The 21556-nt window shown below is 48.8% G+C and overlaps 1 protein-coding gene and 1 pseudogene across 7 annotated transcripts in view; one reads left to right on the top strand and one right to left on the bottom strand.

Moving 5' to 3' along the window:
• The first annotated feature begins 1004 nt into the window (after positions 1-1004).
• The window catches only part of Capn5 (calpain 5), a 54562-nt gene continuing 34010 nt past the window's right edge, over positions 1005-21556 (top strand). The window contains exons 1-3 of one of the 7 annotated variants that reach the window (XM_063256439.1): positions 1075-1168; positions 6863-6933; positions 20662-20862. In XM_063256439.1, the coding sequence (XP_063112509.1) occupies positions 20698-20862 (165 nt within the window). In that variant the 5' untranslated portion in view covers positions 1075-1168; positions 6863-6933; positions 20662-20697. The other 6 variants (XM_063256441.1, XR_010049832.1, XM_003468538.5 and 3 more) reach the window with 6 other exon arrangements.
• LOC100734062 (dnaJ homolog subfamily A member 1-like) lies at positions 14572-15908 on the bottom strand (annotated as a pseudogene).

The following is a 21556-nucleotide window of genomic DNA, read 5'->3' as shown; positions in this document are numbered from 1 at the left end:
GTGTGTGTGTGTGTGTGTGTGTGTGTGTTAAAACTTAAAGGACGCTTGATGGGTAGAAAGGAAGAGGCAAAGGTGGAAGAAGTTTGTGTGGCTGCCAAGTAGATGAAACCATTAAGTAACACTGGAAAATTGGGAGAGTAGGTCAGAGTCGAAGGGTCTCCCCTACAAGGTGGACAGAGAGCAGCCTGCATGATCAGGTGAATAATCACCTGCACCTCGGAGATGCAGACAGGACGCTCACCCCAGGTCTACTGTGTGCCAGCTTGGTCAACCATAAACCTTCTCCAGCAGTTCCCCAAATTGCCCCATCTGGGTGAGCATTACAGGTCCCATTTTGTACATTAGGAATCTAGGTTTGGTGCCTTCCAGGGCATTCTGGGAGCCACTGAGCCACAGTCACAAATGTAAGTAAGCCCAGGATCCCGGCTTCTTTTGCGGCTCTCTAGTCATGCAGGGCACAGCTAAACGCTCAGGACAGGTGGAGGAAACCAGCTTTCCTCTTCTGACAACGCCCACCCTCTCCTAGTCTCCCAAGGTGGGCCTGAGTTCCCGATACTCCAGTCAAAAACCTTGGAGTGGATGGGACCTAGGAGACCCCTGCAAGGCAGGGGTGCTCCCTTCAAGGAGTCCTTCTTCTCGTGGCTAACCTGTTTCGGCTACAGAGACTCCTAGTACAAGACCCACACCCAGAGACACCCGGTTTCCTCGATAAACCCTCGGCTTGGCGGGGCTTGCAGGTCCGCGCAGGTCTCTCCAGTTCTTATCCGGTGCTATGTAGCCAGCCCTCGGGTGGCTGCCAGGCTGAGCTCCGCCCGGGAGAGCTTCCGGGGATGCTTGGCCACTGCTGAAGGGAGGAAAGAGACTCACAGGCACAGCTTGGCCAGCGGTAGCCACTCCACGGCCACCTCGCTGCGCGCCTGCCCCCACCGCGCAGCGCCAGCTCGCATGCGCGCAGCCCAGCCAGCTTCCAAGACCACGCCTCTGGCCTCCAATGGGCGGAGGCTGTGGGGCGAGGCGGGGTAGGCAGAATCCAGAGAGCCTGAGCTCCGGCCCCACCCAGGGCCTCCTGGGCTGCATCTCTGGCCAGCGCAGGCGGTCACGGCGTTCCGGGTCCAGCGTCCGCTCCAGCAGCCGCGCGGTGCCTGCGTCCCCGGAGCCGCCGCGGCAGGTAGGAGGCGCTGCGCCGAGGGAGGCGTGTGCGAGCGCGCGTGCTTGTGTTTCAGGGGTGTGTGTGCAGGTGCAGCGCGAGCCAGTGCAGTCTCCGGAGGCGATCGGAGTAGGGGATTGCACATCCCACCGGCCGGGGGCGGGAGGTAAGCGGCGGCCCCAGGCCTGCGGAGGCGGGGCCTTGAAGATCGGTCCCAATGCCCAGTGCTAAACCCCATCTTCCCCCTCAGCCCACGGCAAGGGGCCTTTTCCACCGCTCCCTGGGTGTTCCGGAGTCATTTTCCTAAAGCTGTTGTGGCCCGCTTAGCGACAAGACCGGTTTTCCTCCTCTTCCTTGTAAGTCCCCTTCCTGTTACCCCTCCGCCCATACCCCTCCCCTTGCTCCTTCTGGGTGCCACCCTCTGCACCCCGCTTGGGGAAGGGGACAAGGCCAAAGCCCAGGCTGTCCAAGCCCTGTCGCCCACTTCGCCCTCCTCCCTAGGTTCGATGGTGGCCCCTCTCCTCGGCGAGGGCAAGCCTGTGTGTGGTGTTGGGGGTGGGGCGGGATAGGGTGGGATCTGGCAGAGAATGGCTCTTCTCTAATCCTCTCCTGGTTCTCACCTGTACCCCTCAAGCTTGGGTGTCAGGGAGACCCACCTATCGGACTAGAGGTGATGAAGGGCATCGCTAACAGGTGCCAACGTCCCTCCTGGCTAGTGTGGTGGGGGATTCACCCAGACCCTCACGTAGATAAGAGAGTGGATCACTGTGGGGTGAAGTGAGCCATCCTCCCAGGACTTTGGAGGCAGAATTGGGATCCTTCCCCGGGCCAGCCCTGGAAAGACAAGTGTTGAGGGCAACTAAGTGAAGCATGATCCTGGAGGCATCACTAATGGGCAAGGTTGAGACTTTTCATAGTCCTTGGACCAGTCCTTGCTCCTCATCCAGAATCCTGGGATAGGTGGGCACAGCTGCTGCTGCCCCTGGCCAGGTCAGAACTGGGTGCCAGCAATGAGTGTTGTGACAGAGGGATCTGTCCTTAGGAGCCTGAGGGAGAGCTGTATGGGACTGCAATAAGGCCCCACCCAGACCCCTAGGGAATTAGGCTGGAGCCCATCTTTGCTTGGGATTTGGGGGAAGTCATTAGAGCTGGGTCTGGAAGGAGTTCACCAAAGGGAAACGAAGGGGGAGATATTACAGGCCAGAGCACAACACAAGCAAAGGCTTGGAGGTGTGAGACTGAGGGCTGGCTTGGCGGGTCAGAATTACATAGGCAGGTATATATCTGACAAGGCTATCGTTGGCTATGATGGTGGTGGTGACGATAGTGATGGTTATGGTGGTGGTAATGGGGCTGCTGTCCAGGACAGTGAGCAGCAGGCCCTAGAGGAGAAAGGCTCCCTGTCCTCTCTTCTGTGTGTCTTTCCCAGGATAGGCTTAGCAGGAGAGAAGGGGGGCACCTATAGAGGCCTCTAGAGGAGGCAGAGAGGTGCCTTGGAGTACACAGGGCCCCAGTGTTGAGGAAGGATGGATGCAGTGCTCTCTGAAACAGGAACCACCACTTTGGGTGAATAGATCTTGGGGAAGTTGATGAGTTCAAAGTTGGATCCAGTGTTTAAAAGGTATGGCGAGGAGGTGGATATTGGGGACTCTGCTCTAAGGCTAGTCCTGTCTCTGCCTTCTTTGCAAGTTCTCAGCATAGCCCTGAGCACTTGTCCCCAAGCAGGAGTCCCCTGGATCTCCCGGAGGGTAAATAGGTAGGTACTTTCCACCATCCTCCTACCTGCAGGACCTGTCTTCTTTCTGAGTCCTGCCCTGACTCTCCTGTCTACCTGCAACCTTGAGGTGTAGTGCATCTCTTGTGGCAGTTCTCCTGTGTACACAATGGGGATGAAAGCTGCCTAGCACAGGGGTTTGGGGAATGATGATGAAGTCAGAACAAGTTACTAGAAACACTTCACTAGTACTTGGTGTTGGTAGCCGTTATGAATAGGAGTTGACAATCAGCATCACATTTGCCCCATCACAGAGGAGAGGGCCAAGAGGAAAGAGGGGCCTAATTTAGAGTAAGAGTGGAACTCAATGGTGTCTTCTCCATTGAGGTGAGAGCCTCCTGTGGCTTCAGTGGGTGAGGGGAGCTGCTGATCTCTGCAGGCCTACACCCCAAGTGGTCTCTCTGTACCTGACCAAGTCTCCTGGCCTCTTGTTGCCTAGGAAGAGGCAGCATGGGACAGCTGGGCATGCCAGAGTATATCATGTGAACATCTCCTTGAGGAGCTCCGTGGCAAACTTGGGACCTGGCTACTGAGGTCAGGTTCCATGGCTCATTTCCCATGGAACTTTGTGGCCGGGCAACAGTGGTGGTCTGTCTGGATGGTGGTCTGTCTGCAGCTGGTCCTGTTACCCCTTCCCTGTCTCTGTCCCCATTTATTCAGGCATTCTGAGTGCTTTTAGAGCCCCTCCCAGCCTCCCCTCAAATCCCCCAAACACCTCTTCTGCCCCTTTTTCCTTCCTTGGTAGGACATTCCTCAGCAGGCCTTGGGCCCCCAGCGTGGCCTTCAAGGCCCCCACTTGTGCATCCTCTGCTGGCCTGCCAGCAGCTGTCCTGGGGTTGCCTCATTCCATTCCAGGCAGCTGCTGACTTCCTCTGGCCTCAGCCTTGCTTTTCCCTATTTGCTGAAGGCAAAATGGGCCAAGTCCCTTTGGGCCTTAAATCCAGGATGTCTGAAAAAGCCAGCCCTCAGGCTTGGACATGAAATTTGCAGAATGTGTGTGTGTGCTGCCCTGGAGTGGCTGAGTTACCACTCCCCATTCTCGCTGTTCAGACATTTGTGTCCACTCCAGCTTTCCCAGGGCTGGGGACATGGGGTGCTAGCAACTGAAGTACAGGGACCCTGAGGGTGTGCCCTGGGGTTTTCTGTCACAGCAGGACATGTGGTCAGCTACGGGTGAAGGGTCTGTGGCCAGCACAGACCAAAGCTCATCCGTTGGTACGCAGCTGCCCAGCACTGTCAGGTGTGCCCAGGGATGATGGACAAGGACTGAGAGCCTATCGGCCTGATCGCCCTGCCCCTGCTTAGCTAGTCCCTGCCATGGTGACCCCCGCTGCTAGGTAATAACTGCTGGTGGTGAGGTGGGATAACAGCAAGATGTGAAGTCCAAGGGGACTTTGTTGTACATGGAAGCAATTCAAGGTGTGATGACTTCATCCCCAGGGTGGCTTTCCTGAGCAGGAGGGGTGGGGCTCCTTTACCCATCACCCACTGCTCTTCAGGAACAGTATTTTGAGTTAGGGTTTTATGACACACTGCTATAACCCTATGCTCGGGAGGCTGAAGCAGGAGGATCAGAAGTTTGAGGCCAGCCTGGTGTACAGCCAGACCCTGTCTCAAAAGAAAAAAAAAAAGTATTTCTTGCTTTTTGCTGCTATAACCTAAGACCAGAGAGTTACTACTTTAAAACAACACAGTTAATTCTCTTAGAGTTTTCGAGGTCAGTAGTCTGGAACGAGTCTTATGGGGCTGAAACCTAGGCTGTTTTCTTCTAGAGACTCAAGAATGCATTCTTTGTCTCATGCAGCTCTGGTGGCTGCTGGCATTCTTGTGAGCACTTCACCTTGCTCTCTGCTCCCTCTGACACTGCTTTCTTCTCTTCCTTGGTCAGATTCCCTCTGTTTCCCCTCCCTTGGAGACTGAGCCCATGGCCTCATTAAGCACGTACCCTCCAGCCGAGACAGACAGGCTGACACTACATACATACGTACCACCATGCTGTCTCCCTCTTATGAGGATACTTGTGATTACATATAGGGCCCATCTAGATAAGCCAGGATAATCTCTCCATTTTAAGATCCTTAATCACATCTGCAAGTCCCTAGTGCCATATAAGACAGCAGTCAGAAGTTCTATAGAGATTTGGATGTATCTTTGGGGGCCATTCCTTAGCCTGCTGCAGGCATCACGCAGTGTCATCCAGGCACTGTGCCCAGTCTTCTACCCCTGCCCCCAATCCAGGGTGCCCACAGCTGCTGGCTTCCCAAGCCGCAGTCCTGGTTCCCTGGTTCCTCTGTGTGTCTGGGTGTATCTCCCATTACCCCCTCAGCCAGAAAGCTTGCAGGCAGGGCCTGGGCTGCTGCATCACTGACCCTGGGGCCCAGCCTGAGCCATGGTGGCCAGAGCTCAGGGATGTTTGGGAGAAGGGGTGAGGTGATGTGTGACCATAGGTTGCCCAGTGACTGGATCCCAACCTGCATTTGACTAGGTCTTTCAGGGTGGAGTATGATTCATTTTGGACATTCCTTCAGTAATGGCATTTCCAAGCAGGGACACTGGAGCCTCACCATCACCTGACAAGATACAGATGAGAGTACTAAGGTTTACTGGGGCCCAGTCTTGCTTGGAGCAGAAGTGAGGGGAGGGCAGTGAGAGGAACAAGTTGGGCCCGTGGAGGGGAAAAGCTTTCATGTCACAGAGGAGAAGCCAGAAGCCCAGAGAAATTAACCACCTTGCTCCTCCCTCAGCCATCTAAGGATGGGCATGTGGGCAGCACAGGGCATCTCCAGGCCGTCCAGCCATTCTGAGTCTCTGATTGTCACCTTGCCTGGGCATAGAGAGGGGGCATTGACCTTCAAGGCTACTGTGGGCAGGAACAGGACATGGCTGAGAGCAGTGCAGGCAACCTGGAAAGGTGATCAACATGCTGCTCACCCTGAGACAGGTCTGCCGTCCTAGGAAGGGGTGAGCCTCCAAGGAGGGACTTCAGCCAGCCCCTTAGGCAGAGACCTGCATGCCATGGGCCCATCCCAGCATGAGTCTTTATTGGTCCATGCTTCTCTCAGCCTTTTTCTGCAGCCTGATCCCACTTCCTGTATCAGCGTGGACTCTGGGCCTCCTTTCCTGTTAAGTATTTTATGAATTTGTCACATAGTGTCACACCCCTACATTCTTAGCTTGGCTTACAGAATCTGCCACCACCTGTCTGTGGCAGTAGCTCTGTGCTAGTCCCTCCTTTCTCTTCCTTCTGTCCTGCACCCCATCCTCCGTTCTGGCCTAAATGATGTCTTTCCCCAAAAAACCTTCCACCTCAATCTCAAAATTGTACTCTACCCTGTGGGGGCCTGCTCAAATGCCACCTCCTCCATGCAGCTTTCCTGGCCCTGTCTGAAGGACCTCCTCCTTCTTAGAGTAGATCTTCTACCCTCCTGAGGTCTAGGGCAGAACCTGCTTGGCTCCTCACTGCCTCTTAGCCAGGCAGAGAGAAAGTCCAGGTGTGAGGCATCTCTGTCTTGGCCTAAGGAAAGAGTGGTGGGCCAGGCTTCTGCCTCTGCCTTAAATGCTCCTCTTACCCCTCAGAGCCTCTGTCCCTGATCTGTGCAGTGAGAACAGCACAACTCATTTCTAAGATTGTGAAGGAGCTTAAGCTGAGGGTAGGAATCTCAGTTTCACTGTCTGAGAAATGGGCACCATAGGTCATTAGGTTTCACACCTTGAGTCTTGGAAGCAGGTGTGCTAGGATCACAGACTTACCATCCAGGAAGAAGAGGAAAGATGCTATTCTGGTGACAAACCCACCAGATTGGAAAAGACTGAGAAGTGTCTCCCTCACCACCATTTCATGCTGAGAGCCTACAGGCCAGAGAGGGCAGGGCTTGCCTGGAGTCACACTGCACAGCAGGACAGAGAAATGGCTCTGTGACCTGATCAATTCTTTTTGTCAGGTGTGTCCCTTGCCAGAGAGTGAGCAGCACCAGTGCCACGGGGTCCAGGCATCACATCTCCACCCACCCTGGTAAGAGCAGGAACATCATTGCTGGGGGTCCTCAGGTGCATCTGTCCCCAACCTTGTGCCTTCTTTGCGGGATGTGGCCAGGGCTAGGAGCTGCCTAGGGTGACCCACTGTCCTGGGTTGTCAGTGACTGAAGGCTTTCTTGGGATATAAATCTTTAAGAGCCAAGGCCATGACAAGCTGGTCACCAAGGCTAACCCTAAGGAAGAAGCCCTTTGGGCTCCTGGCTTATTCCTGTTCCTGCCCAAGTCCCACTGGAACTTTAGGCTGGGATCTCCCTTTTAGAGGTTCCTCTCCCCTGTCCACCCTGCTTACAGATGCTTTCCAGCTTCCTCCTCCGCATGACATTCTAGGCAGGACCCAGCTCCAAAACCCAAAAGGGGAACAGCTGTGGAGTCAGGCCTCGTGACTCAGGGCCACACAGAGTCAGGCCCAGAGCCCAGCTCTTTTCCTTATGCTGTGGGGGACGTTTGTGCTCCAGAGCCCCCACCATCTCCACAGGACCAGCTGGAGGCCTGTGGGCCGTGTGCATGGCTCTGCCCTCTGGTCCTCTGTGTTGGCTAGCAGGGAGCCACCTGATTGGCTGTGCATGTTAGAAAAAAATCACTCCACAGCTGGGTGGAGAATGAATTAGACATACACAGAAATGATAAGGAGAGGGGAGGGAGGAGAAAGACAGGATTTCCCAGAGCTGGTGCCAGCCTGCCTGGCGTTGGCTGGAGTGATTCATGGAGCCAGGCTGCCTTGGCTCTCGAGCAGGAACCTGGGCCTGGAGCCCTGAGCGGCCCAGGAGCCAGGAGACTGAGGTGGCCCTGGCCCAAGCCCAGCTCTCCCCATCCTGCTTTCAGTTTCTCAGTGCAGGCACATGGAACATGGGGTCCTGGGAGGTCACAATATGCCCTCCACAGGACAAAGAGACATACTAAGAACACTGTTAAAAAGGTGGCCATGGGGAAGATGGGAAATGAGTAGGATAAAGGGTGACAGGCAATGAATACCTTCACAAAAACGAAAACACAAATGATCTGTCAGCCATCACACTTGCAGCCCTGGTCTTTGCAGAGTTGGGTCACCATATCAGCCTCTGACTCCTGGTCATGCCCCTAGCTCCCTCTGTCTCTAGTAGAAGCCCCTGCCCCCAGCCTGGCTTCCCCAGTCCCATTCACCCTCCCACCGCTCAGGAGCTGGCCCTTAAGGGTCTGTCTGTGGTACCAGCATTCTCTCTACCCAAATCCCTGCCTCACTCTTGGAAACACTGACTGGGGTGGCCTTGAAACTACCATCACTACACTCCTTCAGCTGCTCAGGGCTGGCCCAAAAAGGGTGTCAGCAAACATGTACAAATGACAATGACAGTGTGAAAGCAGCATAAAGGTGCAGTCCTTGTTTATAGAGTGGTGTGTGTGTATGTGTGTGTGTGTGTGTGTGTGTGTGTGTGTGTGTGTGTGTATGTGTGTGTTGCTGGGAGGGGAGCAGTGAGGATTTCAAATGGAGGCCTCAATTGTCAGCTTGTGGATGTGAGGCATTGTTAGCTCCTTTAGCTGGCACTGAATGCTGCCCTCCTGCCAGGCTTCTGGTACGGAGGACTGTAGGGAGTGGGCACAGAGGCCCGTAGGCATTGCTACGCTCTCCATTTCACCTCACCCACCACCTGAGGGCTCCTCGTGCTGGGTTTACCGCCCCTGTAGCCCCATTGCCCTCCATCAGGGTGTGAGCTGCTGGTTCAGGCTCTGTGGCCTCCCCTCTAGGGTTTCTGCCCCAGCCTTATCCTTCTCTCCCTCTCCTCCATGTGGCAGTATTCTAGTCTGTTTTGTGCTGCTGTAACAGAACATCTGAGACTGCGTGATTTGTAAAGAAGCAAAGGTTTATTTTAGTTTATGGTCCTAGAGACCAGAAAGTCCAAAATTGGGCAGCTACGTTGGGTGTGGTCCTCGTGCAGCTTCAACTCATAGCCAAGAGCAGGAGAGAAAGGAGACATATGAAAACCAGAAAAGGGGCCAGACACCTCGGGTAGGGAGCCCATCTTCCCAACCAAGGCATTCATTCATGAGGGCTCCACTTCTGTGACACCTCCCGCCTGGTTCCAACCCTTACCAAGGCCATGTGGAGGAAAGAAACCTCAACCTGAGGGGTTTTTTGGGGAGTAGATTGGGGAGCAAACCATATTCAAGCAATAATAGAAAGACAGATGGATCTTCTGACAACAGTGCAGCACCTTCCTCAGCAGTCCATCTCCTCAGGACAAAGCCTGATCCTTGCACTGGATGTACCGGGAGCTCCAACTGGGATTCTCCACAGCTCATCCGGAACCCTTTGCCATGTCCTTCGCCTCTCTGAGTCTGCTCTGCTCCTTCCTCTGAGCACTGTGCCTACTCTTCTCAGGGTCAAGAACCTGTAAGGCAGCCTGAGGCTGGCTGTCACCTCCTCCCCAGACACAGAAGAAACTACACTGTTGGATGGCGCAGAAGGACACCACTCCTTCTGGACCTTCTTTTGGACTGGAGAACTCTGAATGCCACAGGTGTCCTGACAGATGGAGGTGGAGATGAGTAGAAGGTCACACAACCTGTGCATGATGAGGCCAGGCTAGGGCCAGTGCTCTGAGCAGCCTGGCACTCTTTCCACGGCAAGCTTGTTCTACCCAAACATACAGTGCCATGCATGCATGCAGTACCAAACACAACAGGGCCACCACTGTGAAAAGCCCAGTTCTGGAGAGGCCTGGGTCAGGAGATTCAGCCTCCCTTCCACCTCGGGTGACTTCTAGCTTTTTGTTGTGTTCTTTGAAGTTTTCATTGAAGCATAAGTGATCTACAGCAAAGTGCATACATCCTAAGTGCAGAGATGAGTAGATTTTCAAAGTGACTAAACCCATGGTAACACCACCCAGATAGAGGAACAGTTTTACAGAGCTCCCAAGGCCCCCTGATTCCCTTCTTTCTGGCCACTCCCCAGAAGTGGTGCTGCAGTTTGGATCTGGAACCTCCCTGAAAGACCAACGTGTTAAACACTTACTGCCAGGGAAGTCCTCTGGGGAGGTGGTGGCACCTTTAGGAGCAGGACCTGGTGGAAGGGCTTTGGGTCATTAGTAAGTGGCCCTCAGAGAGGAGTTTGGGGCCCCATCTCTTCCTCTTGGCCATGATGAGGCTGGTGGTTTTGCCATAGTAGCACGTGCCCCTCACCACGGTCATCTAGCAGCTCCACCTGAGTCTTCAAAGCAAGGGGTCAACCCGGCCAGGCACTTCAAAATTCCCTGAAATTCAAAATTCCCTGGCCAGGGAATTTCAACAGTGTGAGCCAAATAAGCCTTAGCTGTGGATTATCGCAGATATTTTTTACAGTAACAAAACTGGTTAACACAGTTCTCAGCATCCTGTTTTCATTCACTGTAAATGAATTCTGTCTGCTTTTCCTTTTGTAAAAAAAAATTTTTAAATTGACAAATCAAAATTATATGTATATATATCATGTACAATATGGTATTTTGAAATAAGTATACAATATGAAACAGTCAAGTCAAACTAAGTAATTTCACATTTCTCCACATACTTACCGCTTGATTTTTATTTTTTACTTTTTGGGGTACTGGGATTTGAATTTAGGACCTTGCTCTTGCCAGGCAAGTGCTATGCTGCTGAAGTGCTATGCTAGCCATTCTAACAGAAGTCCCCAGCCCACTTTTTTACTTTTAATTAGCAAGTTTCTTTGGTGGTGCTGGGGATCTAAAGCAGGGCCTTGCACATTTTTAAGCAAGGGCTGTACCACTGAGCTTTATCCTAAACCTTGACCTTTTTTTTTCTTTCTCTTAAAGATTGCTATCTTCAAGCATACAATACAAGCCAGGAACTGTGGTGCATAGCTTTAATTCTAGCTATACAGGAAGCATAGGCAGATAGACTGCCAGTTTAAGGATATCCTGGTCAACTAAGCCTGACATTCTCTCAGCTTCACAAACATAGGCATGGAGTTGAAGCTTAGTGGGAGACTGCCCTTGGGTTCAGTCCCTATGCTACAAAAAAGAAAAAAAATTGTTATTAACTATAGTCATATGTTCTACAACAGAGTTCTTGAAATTATGTTTCTGACTATTTGTATCTTTTAACCGCATCTCCCCAGCCTACCAGCCCCTGGCAACCATTATTCTTCTCCTCTCCATGAGGTCGACTGTTTTACATTCTACATGTTAGTGAGATCATGCCTTATTTGTCTTTCTGTGTCTGGCTTATTTCATTTACAACATAACCTTCTTCCAGGCTCACTCATGCTGTTGATCACGTTCTAGTTTTTATTTTTTATGGAATCTTCTATGCTGGCTGAACTAGCTTTTTGTTTTGTTTTGTTTTGTTTTGGTCATGGTGCTGGTACTCTCACTTGTGAGCTGCATCCCCAGGTCACTGCCTGCTTTGTTTTTATTTTTATTTACAAGGTCTTGTAAATAAGGCTAAGTTGCTTCAGCCTGCCAGAGAGCTTAATTACAGGCATGTGCCACCACACTTGGCTCTGCTGTACTAATTTATATATGCCCACCAACAGGGTGCAGGGGTTCCCTTTTCTCCACATCTTTACCAGCACTTGTTATTTTTCATCTTATAACAGCCTTTTTTCTTTCTTTCTTTGTTTTATTTAAGACAAGATCTCACTATCCAGTTCAGGTTGGCCTTGAACTTACTTTGTAGAACAGGCTGACCTCATGGCAGTCCTCCTGCCTCTGCCTTCCAGAGTGCTGGGATTACAGGTGTGCACCACCACCTGTAATGGTGATAATAGCCATTCTAACAGATGTGAGATAGTATGTCCATTTGCTTTAATTTGCACTTCCCTGATGATTAGTGATACTGAGTATTTTTTTCATTACCTATTGGTCATTTGTATATCTTAGTGTGAAAAATGTCTAGTCAGTATTCTGATTCTTTGCCCATATTTTAATTAGGCAATTTGTCATTTATCATTAAATTATACAATTTCCTTATATATTTGGATATTAATTCCCTATCGGATGGTTTACAAATGTTTTCTGTCATTCAGTAGAGTTACCTTTTACTCTGTTGAATTTCCAATACCGTGCAGAAATTTTTAGTTGGATGTAATTCCATTTTTTACTTTTGCTTTCTTGGCTGTGCTTTTGGAATCATATCTAAAAAAATGAAAAATAAAAAAAGCATGGACCAGACCAGTGTCATGGAGCTTCTCCCTACTTTTTTTTTTCTAGTAGTTTACAGTGTCAGGCCTTAAGTTTAAGTCTTTAATCTATATTGTTTTTGGTTTTGTTTAGTAGTGGTGCTAATAATTAAATCTAGGGCCTTGTCTTGCTAGGCTAACACTGTACCACTGAGCTACACCGCAATCACAAGTAGAGTTTTGTGTATGTTATGAAATGAGAATCTAATTTCATTCTTCTGCAGTGACTGTCTGGCTTTCTTACACTACTTGTTGAACAAACTGTCCTTTCTATTGTGTTCTGTTGACACCTTTGTTAAAAATCAATTGAGCATAAGTGTGTGGATTTATTATTGGTCTCTCTATTCTGTTTCATTGGTCTATATAGTTCACTTTTCTTTTCTTTTTTTTTTAGTACTGAGGTGGAACTAAGGGGTGATTGACCACAGAGCTACACTGTCAAGCCATTTTTTAAATTGCCCAAACTGGCTTCAAACTTAAGAATCCTCTTGTCTCAGCCTCCCAAGTAGCTAGGCTTACAAGTATTACACTGCTAAACCAAGTTTATGTATCTTTTAATGCCATATCATGCTGGAGTTTTTTACTTTGTTTTTGTTTTTGTACCAAGAATCAAACTCATGACCTCATGCTTGCCAGGCAGATGCTGTGCTGTTGAGCTATAAGCACGGCCTATGCTGTTTTGATTGCTGCAGCTTTGTAGTATATTTCAAAGCCAGGTATTGTGGTTTGCAACTTTGTCTGTTTTGTATTTGAGGATTCTTCTTGTTTCATATAAGTTTTAGAGTTCTTTTTTTCTATCTCTGAAAAGAATCTGGGATTTTGATCGGAATTCCACTGAGCCTGATCACTTTGAGCAGCATGGACATTGAAACGATATTAATTCTTTTACTCCATAAATGCAGGACATCTTTCCATTTGCTTTGTCCTCAGCTTCTTTCCTCAGTGTTTTATAGTTTTCAAGGTCTTTTACATTCTTGGTTAAATTGATTTCTAAGTGTTTCATTTTGATTTTGGAGCTATTATAAATGGGATTGTTTTCTTGATTTTTTTTTCAGACATCTTTCTGTTAATATAGAAACACTGCTGATTTCTTTTCTTTTGAAGTACTGGGGATTGACACAGTGCTCCACACATGCTAGGCAAGTGCTTACCACTGAGTTACATCTCCAGCACTTTTCTTTTTGAGACAGGGTCTCATTAAGTTGTCCAGGCTGTGCTTGAACTTGCCATTCTAATACCTGAGCCTCTCAAATAGCTGGGGTTACAGACTTTACTGCTATTCCTGGCTTCATTCTCATCATTGTTTGGTATTATGGTATATGAATGTGTAACGTATCTGTCTATTCTTTTGTTGATGGACATTTGGGTTGTCCTTAACATCAGACAAATACCACTGTGAAAAACGTTCTCAAATATGTTTTTGGTAAATGTGTAAACATGCATTTACATCGAACCTGTTCTTCTCTTTTTGGTAATCAGTATATTAAAGAAACGTGCATACATTTCAACAATTGCTTAAATTTTGATGCCCAGATTTAAGCATGTGAACATATGACCTTTTTAAACATACAGGTAAAGCTATTCATCATAATTTGCTATACTGTTACCATTAAATTACATTTACTTTGGAGCATTCGATCAAATGCATTAGAGTAAGCCTGTAACATACCTAAGGAACACCTTCTTATATTATGCATGCAAATTACCTTTCCATATAGTCTCTTCACTTTAATTTCAAACTTACCCACCTTTGAAATCACAACTCAAGGGCTTATCATGGTCCAAAGAGAAGGGAAAAACTATATAACCAGGAATGGTCAACACAGTTTTATATATATATATTGAAAATGATGGCACAACAGAAGGGAATGCAATCCTAGAAATACAGGCCCTTAAGAAGCAGCATTATTATGATACACTCTTCTTTAGAAAGGTATCATTTCTATCACTGATACCACATGCTATATTTATGCCACCTTCAAGTAATAGTTGAGGCAGTAGAATGAAGAGGCATCACAATGAGTCCCACTTAATGCAATGCAAGTAACTATAGATCAGCACTGCCGCAAACTGATTCCTTTTTCTGATTGCTAGCTAAATACTATTTTAATCAATAACTTAACAAGCATCATACACTGAAGTCAACACATTTACCTAGCATTTCAGACTAAGTTTGTCCATGTATACACCTGAAATCAGTTACAGGGTGTGTCCTAACAGACACCAGGGCTAGGTACTTTTTACAGGTATTAAATTTCGTCTTGCATCCTGAAGTCATCATCTATACAGGGCAAAATCAGAGCTCTTGTATTTGTGTTTATTCTTCATTTAACTTTTAAAACACTACTATAATTGAACTCTGAAACAATAACAATAGCCAGGAGTGAGCATATGGTGATAATAGTCATTCACGCATTCATTACTGCCCTAAATGCCAGCAGTGAGTATTATTTCCTGGCCCCATTAAGAGATCTGACACGGAACACTGCCTCTGGGGTAATGTTAGTCATGCTCACAGGCTTCTCCATTATAATGGTGTCTCTGTCCTGTTTGAATCAAAGTCCACTAGTTTTACCTATCCACCAGTCCACCAGTTCTACTTCCATCAGTCTCTTCTACTTTTTTTCTCTCAGGTAGGAGTTTTTCCAACAGAGTTTTTTTGTTGTTGTTTTGTTTTTTGTTTTTGTCTTTGTTTTTGTTTTGTCTTTTTCGTTTTTATCAGTACCAGGGATCGAACTCACGACTGCCTGCTTGCAAGGCAGGTGCTTATGCCGCTGAGCTAAATCCTCAGCCCCTCCAACAGAGTTTATCAGGAGAGACAAAGCCATTTTTAGAAAAGGTTACCTTAAATTCAATGATTAGACTATCCTTTTCGTATGGTCTACAATAAATTCACATGCCTTCATTTAAAACACACTTGCTGTTTGCATGCTCGACAACTTGACGTGGATGGGAGCTGATGACTATGGTTTTGCTGTCAAGAGGATATTGGCTTTAGAAGCCACACAGTGCTTCAGTGAGCTATATAACCATCCACATGAAAAGGTCTTGTCAAGTAAAAACAGCATGATCCTTTTGATCTAACACAATGATAATATCTCCTAGCTCCAGTTCTGGTTCTTGGTCTCCTTCACCATGGAATGTTGTCTTCTGGTCATCTTTCATGCCTTTGTCAATATGAACTTCTCGAATCTTCTTTCGATCTTCCTACTGTTGGGGCTTTTCTATCTATCTTAAGGGTTTCTGCATTCCCCATGACCCAGGCACTCCGTATACACTAACTGAGTTTGCTGAACCATTCCAGGTTCTATCTGATGAATTCTTATTTGCCTTCCAGTGCCTCTCAACTTTCTTACCACCTCGGCCTTCACATTTGTCACAAATCACATTCTTTTGCAGAGCCAGTTTTCTTGTGGCACCTTTATATAAATCTAAGGTAACCAAAAGCTGATGAGCCACATTTTTACCTCTCCTTTCTCTCTGCATCCTTCCTTCTCCTCCTCCTCCTCCAAAAAAACATACCAAAGATATCCACGGGAGAACCAAAACCACCACCTCCTCTACCCTCCTTAATTGCCTGTTCTCCTCCTTTGTTGTATAATTCCCTTCTGTTGGCATCAGAGAGATCTTAGTAAGCTTGAGAGATCTGCTTAAACTTTTCCTTCGTTTGGATTCTTTTTTCCTTCATTTGGATTCTTACCAGGGTGGTACTTCAAAACAAGTTTCCTATAAGCTTTCTTCAGTTCTTGGGAAGTACTGGGCTTGACCCCCAAAGCATGGTAAATGATTTCCTTCACCATTTTCTACAGGTGAGCAGGCTGGGCCAGAGTTGAGGAAGCAGGAAGGAGCGCATAGCTGTGCATGGGTCAGGCAGCCACCTCTCCTCCACCTCCCAGCATGTTCTGTGAAGTTCTGTCTATGTTGAACCTATTCTTAGGAGTGGAATTACTGTGTAATATAGTTTGCATTTGTTTGACTTTACTGGACATAGTTAAACTGTTTGTAAAGTTACTGTACCAATTTATAGTCCCACCACTGATATAGAAGAGTTCCACTTGGGTCACGTTGGTTTGTTTCTTTGTGTATTTTTGTGGTGCTGAGGATGGAAACCAGAGCCTTATCTGTGCTAGAATTTTTTTTGTGTTAATGGTGGTTTTCACTTTAGCCTTTCTCATGGGGATAAACTGGTACCTCATTAGAGTTTTAATTTGCATTTCCTTAATGACCAATGAAACTAAGTTCTTTTCCTTTTACTTATTGGATGTGCTCTTTTTATTGTATCTTCTTGTAAAAGCATTGTTGTACCTTTCAGTTAGATTTTCAGTACTCCTGGAATTTGTTTTTGTGTACAGTGTGAGGTAGAGGTCAAGATGAGTCTTTTCCCACCTGCATAGCCAGTTGACTTAGCACCATGTATTAAGATGATCCTTTCACCAGTGCCCCATGGTTTTAGACCAGACGTCCCATCCTGTGACTTCCCTGGATGTTCTGGTCTGTTCTGCTGTTGTGTTTGTCTAGCCCTGTATTGTCTCCATGACTAGTACTTTGTGATAAGGGCTAGTTAACTGGTTAACTGATTTCTCTAGCTGTTATCTACCGTAGCCTTGGCTGTTTCTGGCTCTTTGTATGCTGATTTGAGGCCCTCTTACTGCTGGACTTGAGGTCAGCAGTGTTCTTTGGTTCTTACGATGCCCCTGATGCTGGCTGCATTATTCTCCTTCCAGAGGCTCAAGGAGGCTCATTATTTCCATTCTCAGAGGCTTCTCCCTACAGGCAAGGTCCAGCAGATCAGAGTGGCTATGTCCAAGGCCTCAGAGCTTAGACAGGCCCTAGGGAATATAGAAGGGCTGGGTCACAGCTGAGAGCACCAGAATGCACCACCTCTGCCTGGACAGGGGTGTGGATACAGCCTGGCACCCAGCCATCAGGAAGAAGAGGAAAGGAAAGGGAGGCCCTTGGGCACAGCTCTGGAACCCAGTATTGGCAGCACACTACCCATCATATCTTGGTGTAATATCGAGGGCCCCACCTGCACTATTGGCAACTTAATATTTTATTTTTCTTCAATTTAGCTTCCTTTTCCTGTAACCAGTCCCCCTCCCCTCTCTCTCCTTCCCTTCTCTTTCACTCCCTCCCTTTCTGTCTGTCTGTCTATCTCTTTCTGTTTTCCTCCCTCCCTCCATTTTTTCCTATATGTGCACACACATGCTAGGGACTGACCCAGGACCTCAAATATGCTAGGCAAGTGCTCTGCCACTAAGCACTTCTAATCAATCTTTCTTTCTTTCTTTCTTTCTTTCTTTCTTTCTTTCTTTCTTTCCTTCCTTCCTTCCTTCCTTCCTTCCTTCCTTCCTTCCTTCCTTCTTTCTTCTTCCATTTCCTTTTGAGGCTGGAGAAATTGTGTATCTACTATAAATAGGAAGTTAATGTCACTTTCTAGGAAGAAAAGGCAACTGGAAGAATTTTTAAAATATGGTACAAGTGGGGAAGCGGGGGCAGGGGTACAATTACAAGTGGGTTCAGAGATAGAACATTTACTAGTATGCTGGGGGTGCTGGATTCAACCCACAGTACCATAAAAAATAAAAATAAATAAAGGAAAAATGAAAACAGTTCATTCGGTTCCAGCCAGATGCCATTGCTTATGGAAGGCTGGTCCACTTCTCCCTGGTTGTAGTAGGTAGGAGATGGGCGCAGGCTGTGAAGGGTAAAGACATCTAAACCACACTGAATGATCCATGAGTGGGAATTGCAGGGGGAATGATGACCCAAAAAATGTCTTTATTGCCATGTCAGCTTCCCCTAAAATATCACAGTATCAGCCTAGGCCCTGCTTGGGAAGCTGTAGCTTAGTCCAGCTAACAAGCCAAAGACTTAGAAGTTCCTGTGTACTCCTGTGTACAAAATGGCTTCAGTGGTTGTCAGGCCCAGTGAAGGCTCCTCAAAGTGTCAGCCTCCTCCTGCAGCCAGGCACCATGGACTGCTGGAACAGTCCATGCATAGCTGGGCTATCTCTACCACTTCTGGCAGGCTCAAGGAGCAGCAGGCCAGGCCATGGGCTCCTGGAACAGGATATGCACTGATCCTCAGGCAAGGACAGACTGAGTTCAGGCCTGGAGTCAGATGCTACTTTCTGTCTGTCCTCTGTACAATAGAGGGCTGGAACCAAATAGGGCCAGGGTGGCTTGTTGATTGACAGGAGCTCAGAGGGCTCATGACTTGTCCCAGACCATGCAGCAGTTCATTGTGGGATTCAGTGACTTGTGAGCGGGTTTCCTGGCAGCAAGTACAGTGCCCTTGTTCTGATTTAACTCCTCTATCTGCATTGTCTCACTAGGCTCAGCCAGGTCCTAATCACACTGCACCTCTGGGCCTCCTAGCTTCTGATTGAGTGGACCTGTCTCCTGCAGAACACCCTAACTCTGAGACCATAACCCCACTCTCTCCTCCCTGGGAGCAGAGCCTTCCAGTCAGTGGTACATCCTGGAGCACAGCTGAACTGTCATTCTCCACCAGCCTGGTTGTGTGACTCCAACCAGCCTGCTGCCCTTGTCTGGGCCCTCTGGGTTCTGAAACATGGAATTGGCTTTTAGGCTCCTGCTTTCAGCTTCTCTAATCTAATTCTTGCACTTAAATTGCTCCTGGAGCTCCCAGCTGCTGGAAACCCATGTTGTAATGACTGTGCTTTGTGCCTATGAGCCAGAAGGCTCTCCATGTTCCTCCTCTCCATCCTCCTGGGCCTGAAAGGTGTGGCAAGGGCTGGAGAGGGTGGTGGGGCGGCCAGAGAGGTTAACTTGTTGACCTGAGGTCACCCAGAAGCCCTCTATGGATGAAAAGGTCAGAAGTGAAGCAGCTGCAGCATAGTGCAGGGGACAAGGCAGTTGTCACCGGTCAGCAGGCAGGATGATGAGCAGTCCCTGCTACCCATCTGTGTCCACACTCTGGCCCACCTCATTTTCTTTCTGTTTCTTCTGTTTTCTGGAGAATATCCACTTCTTCTCTCCTGTAAGGTCACAGTGCAGTAGGGTGTTAGGGGAGCCCCACTGGCCCAGTGATTAGTTCTTCATCCTGAGTGGCAGGCTCAAAAAGCTGAGTGGGGTCATCAGGGGCAATGGTGCTCTGGGAACTCTGGTACGTCACTTCTGCCCTCTTTCTGGGGGCAGATGTGATCACCCAGCAGGGTTTGCAAATGATAGACACAAACTTCTAGCACATGGCTTGCATATGGTAGGAGCCAGCAGAGTGAGATAGGACTTGGTCATGTCTTGCCCATTCTTCCTTTCTGGCCTCCTCCTCCTTCCTCTTCCTCTTCTTCTTCCTCTTCCTCCTCCTCTTTCCTCTCCTCCTCCTCCTTCTCCCCCTTCCCATCCCTTCATCTTCCTCCTTTTTTTGTCTTTTTGAGACAGGGTCTCACTATGCAGTTCAGGCTGGAACTTGGAACAATCCTCCTGCCTCAGCCTTCTTAGTGCTGAGATTCCAAGCCGGTGCTACTACATCTGACTTGCCTGCTAGATTTTGAAGCAGCATCATTCCCATTGTAGAGATGAGAAGTAGGAGACTCAAGAAGTAAAATGGCTTGGTACAACTGGGATTGGCACCCATACCAGTCTTGCTCTCAAACCACCTCAGGAATCAACCCACTGTGCCTCAGTTTCCCTCAGGGCTGGTCTGGAAAACCGGCCTGTACCTCAGTGAAATTGCAGTGCTGCGCTGGGGAAGCCCCAGGGTGAGCAGGTCTAAGAGGAGCTGAGCTCTTGCAGCCTGAATGGAGAATGAGGAACAGCCTGGCATACAAGGGACAGTCCTTCAGCTGTGATACCGTCCAAGCACCCGTCAGCACCCCTGATGTGCCATTTCCTGCCCTTGCTTTCCTTCTCTTTCTCAAGTTCTTCCCTTCCACATTGGTCCTGTCCATATCCCTTAACTTTGGTCAGTAGGCGGGTACAAGTGGCAGGGTGCCAGCTGGACCCCTGTGTCCCCTGGAGAGTGAAGGGCGGGGGGGGGTGGTGGTTGGGGACTCAGGAGCCTGAGCTTGCTTTCTAGAGGATCAGGTTCCTGGATGGAGGAAACACTTGGGGAGGGTGTGAGTGATGGCTCAGGGGTGCCTGAAACAAGGTTTCTCACAGGGCAGAAGTGGGCCCCTTGGGATGCAGCTGCTTCCCTGTGGGTGTGACACTGGCCAGAGACCTGCTGGGGTTGGCCTTCTTCTGATTCAATCTGGGGAGGTCTAGGGAGGCTGATTAAACAAAGGGAGGGAGGGAGATGGGTGTGGCCTGTGTCTAACGCCCTGAGCTCACTGCTCACTGCCTGTGGCCTGGAATCATCTCCGGCTCTCAGAAAGGAGAGAATCCCAGTGGCCTGTCTCTGCTCTGTCTGGTACCAGCTCTGTGACTTTGGGTAAGCCTCCACCACTCTCTGAGCCTCCTCTCCTTGCCTGTATGATGGAGATAGGGCTTCCCGATTCCCAGGGCTGTCAGGAATCACACAAGATAGGGGCACAGCAGGAACCCCAGTATCCTCTAGGTGACGTCATCTTGCCTTCCTGTCTTCCAGGTGTTCCTGCCTCCCCTCCCTGGGGCAGCTGCCACCATGTTCTCCTGTGTGAAAGCCTATGAGAACCAGAACTACTCTGACCTGAAGCGGGCCTGTCTGCGCAGGAAGGTGCTCTTCGAGGACCCCAACTTCCCTGCCACTGATGACTCGCTCTACTACAAGGGCACCCCAGGACCCACAGTGAGGTGGAAGCGACCCAAGGTCAGTGTGTGGTTTCCACTGGGGTGGACGTGACTCTCCATGGGCTGAGTCTGCGGGGACATTGGGGTGGCCCTGACAGGCTCCTTGCTGTGAGAGTTGACCTGGAAGGGGAGACATGAAAATGGACCCAAATCCTATGGATCCTTTATCCCTGCCACCCTCCCTCCTGGGGTCATTTTTCGGTTAAAAATAAGATGTGGATGTGACCTTTGTTTAGCAAAATGTTGAGTAATATTCAAGTATAAGGAACATGTTTTCATGATTATTATAAACATTTCGAAGGCAACTGCCTGCGTAAATGACAAATATTCATTAAGGTGATTAATCAGTAATTGTAACAGTAGTCTCACTTTAAGGACTTTCATAAGGAGACCTTGCTCTGGTCACCCAGGCTGGGAGGGAGCTGTTAACTTGCTGTGTGATTCTCAGATAGGTGTCTCAGAACCAAGGCCACAAGGCCTGTGTGAGAGGTGCTGGGGAGATTTGCTTAGCAGATAGGGGCCCATAAGCCTGGCCATGGCAGGGTCACTCTACTAGGGGTGAGGATGGGATGGGACAGGAGCTTCAGCACTGGCTCTGAGGGCATGAGAGCCTTCGAACATCTGGCTTCAGGCAGTGATTACCTAGGGAGCCCCCGGAACCCCAGAGGTCCTGGCCTTTTGGTCTTGTGCCAATGAGCTCGATAGAATCTCTG

Source organism: Cavia porcellus, unplaced genomic scaffold (genome assembly GCF_034190915.1).
Source record: "Cavia porcellus strain 051 isolate PalLab524CR breed Dunkin Hartley unplaced genomic scaffold, mCavPor4.1 scaffold_9, whole genome shotgun sequence".
NCBI lineage: Eukaryota > Metazoa > Chordata > Mammalia > Rodentia > Caviidae > Cavia > Cavia porcellus.
This window is presented reverse-complemented; position numbering and strand designations above follow the sequence as displayed.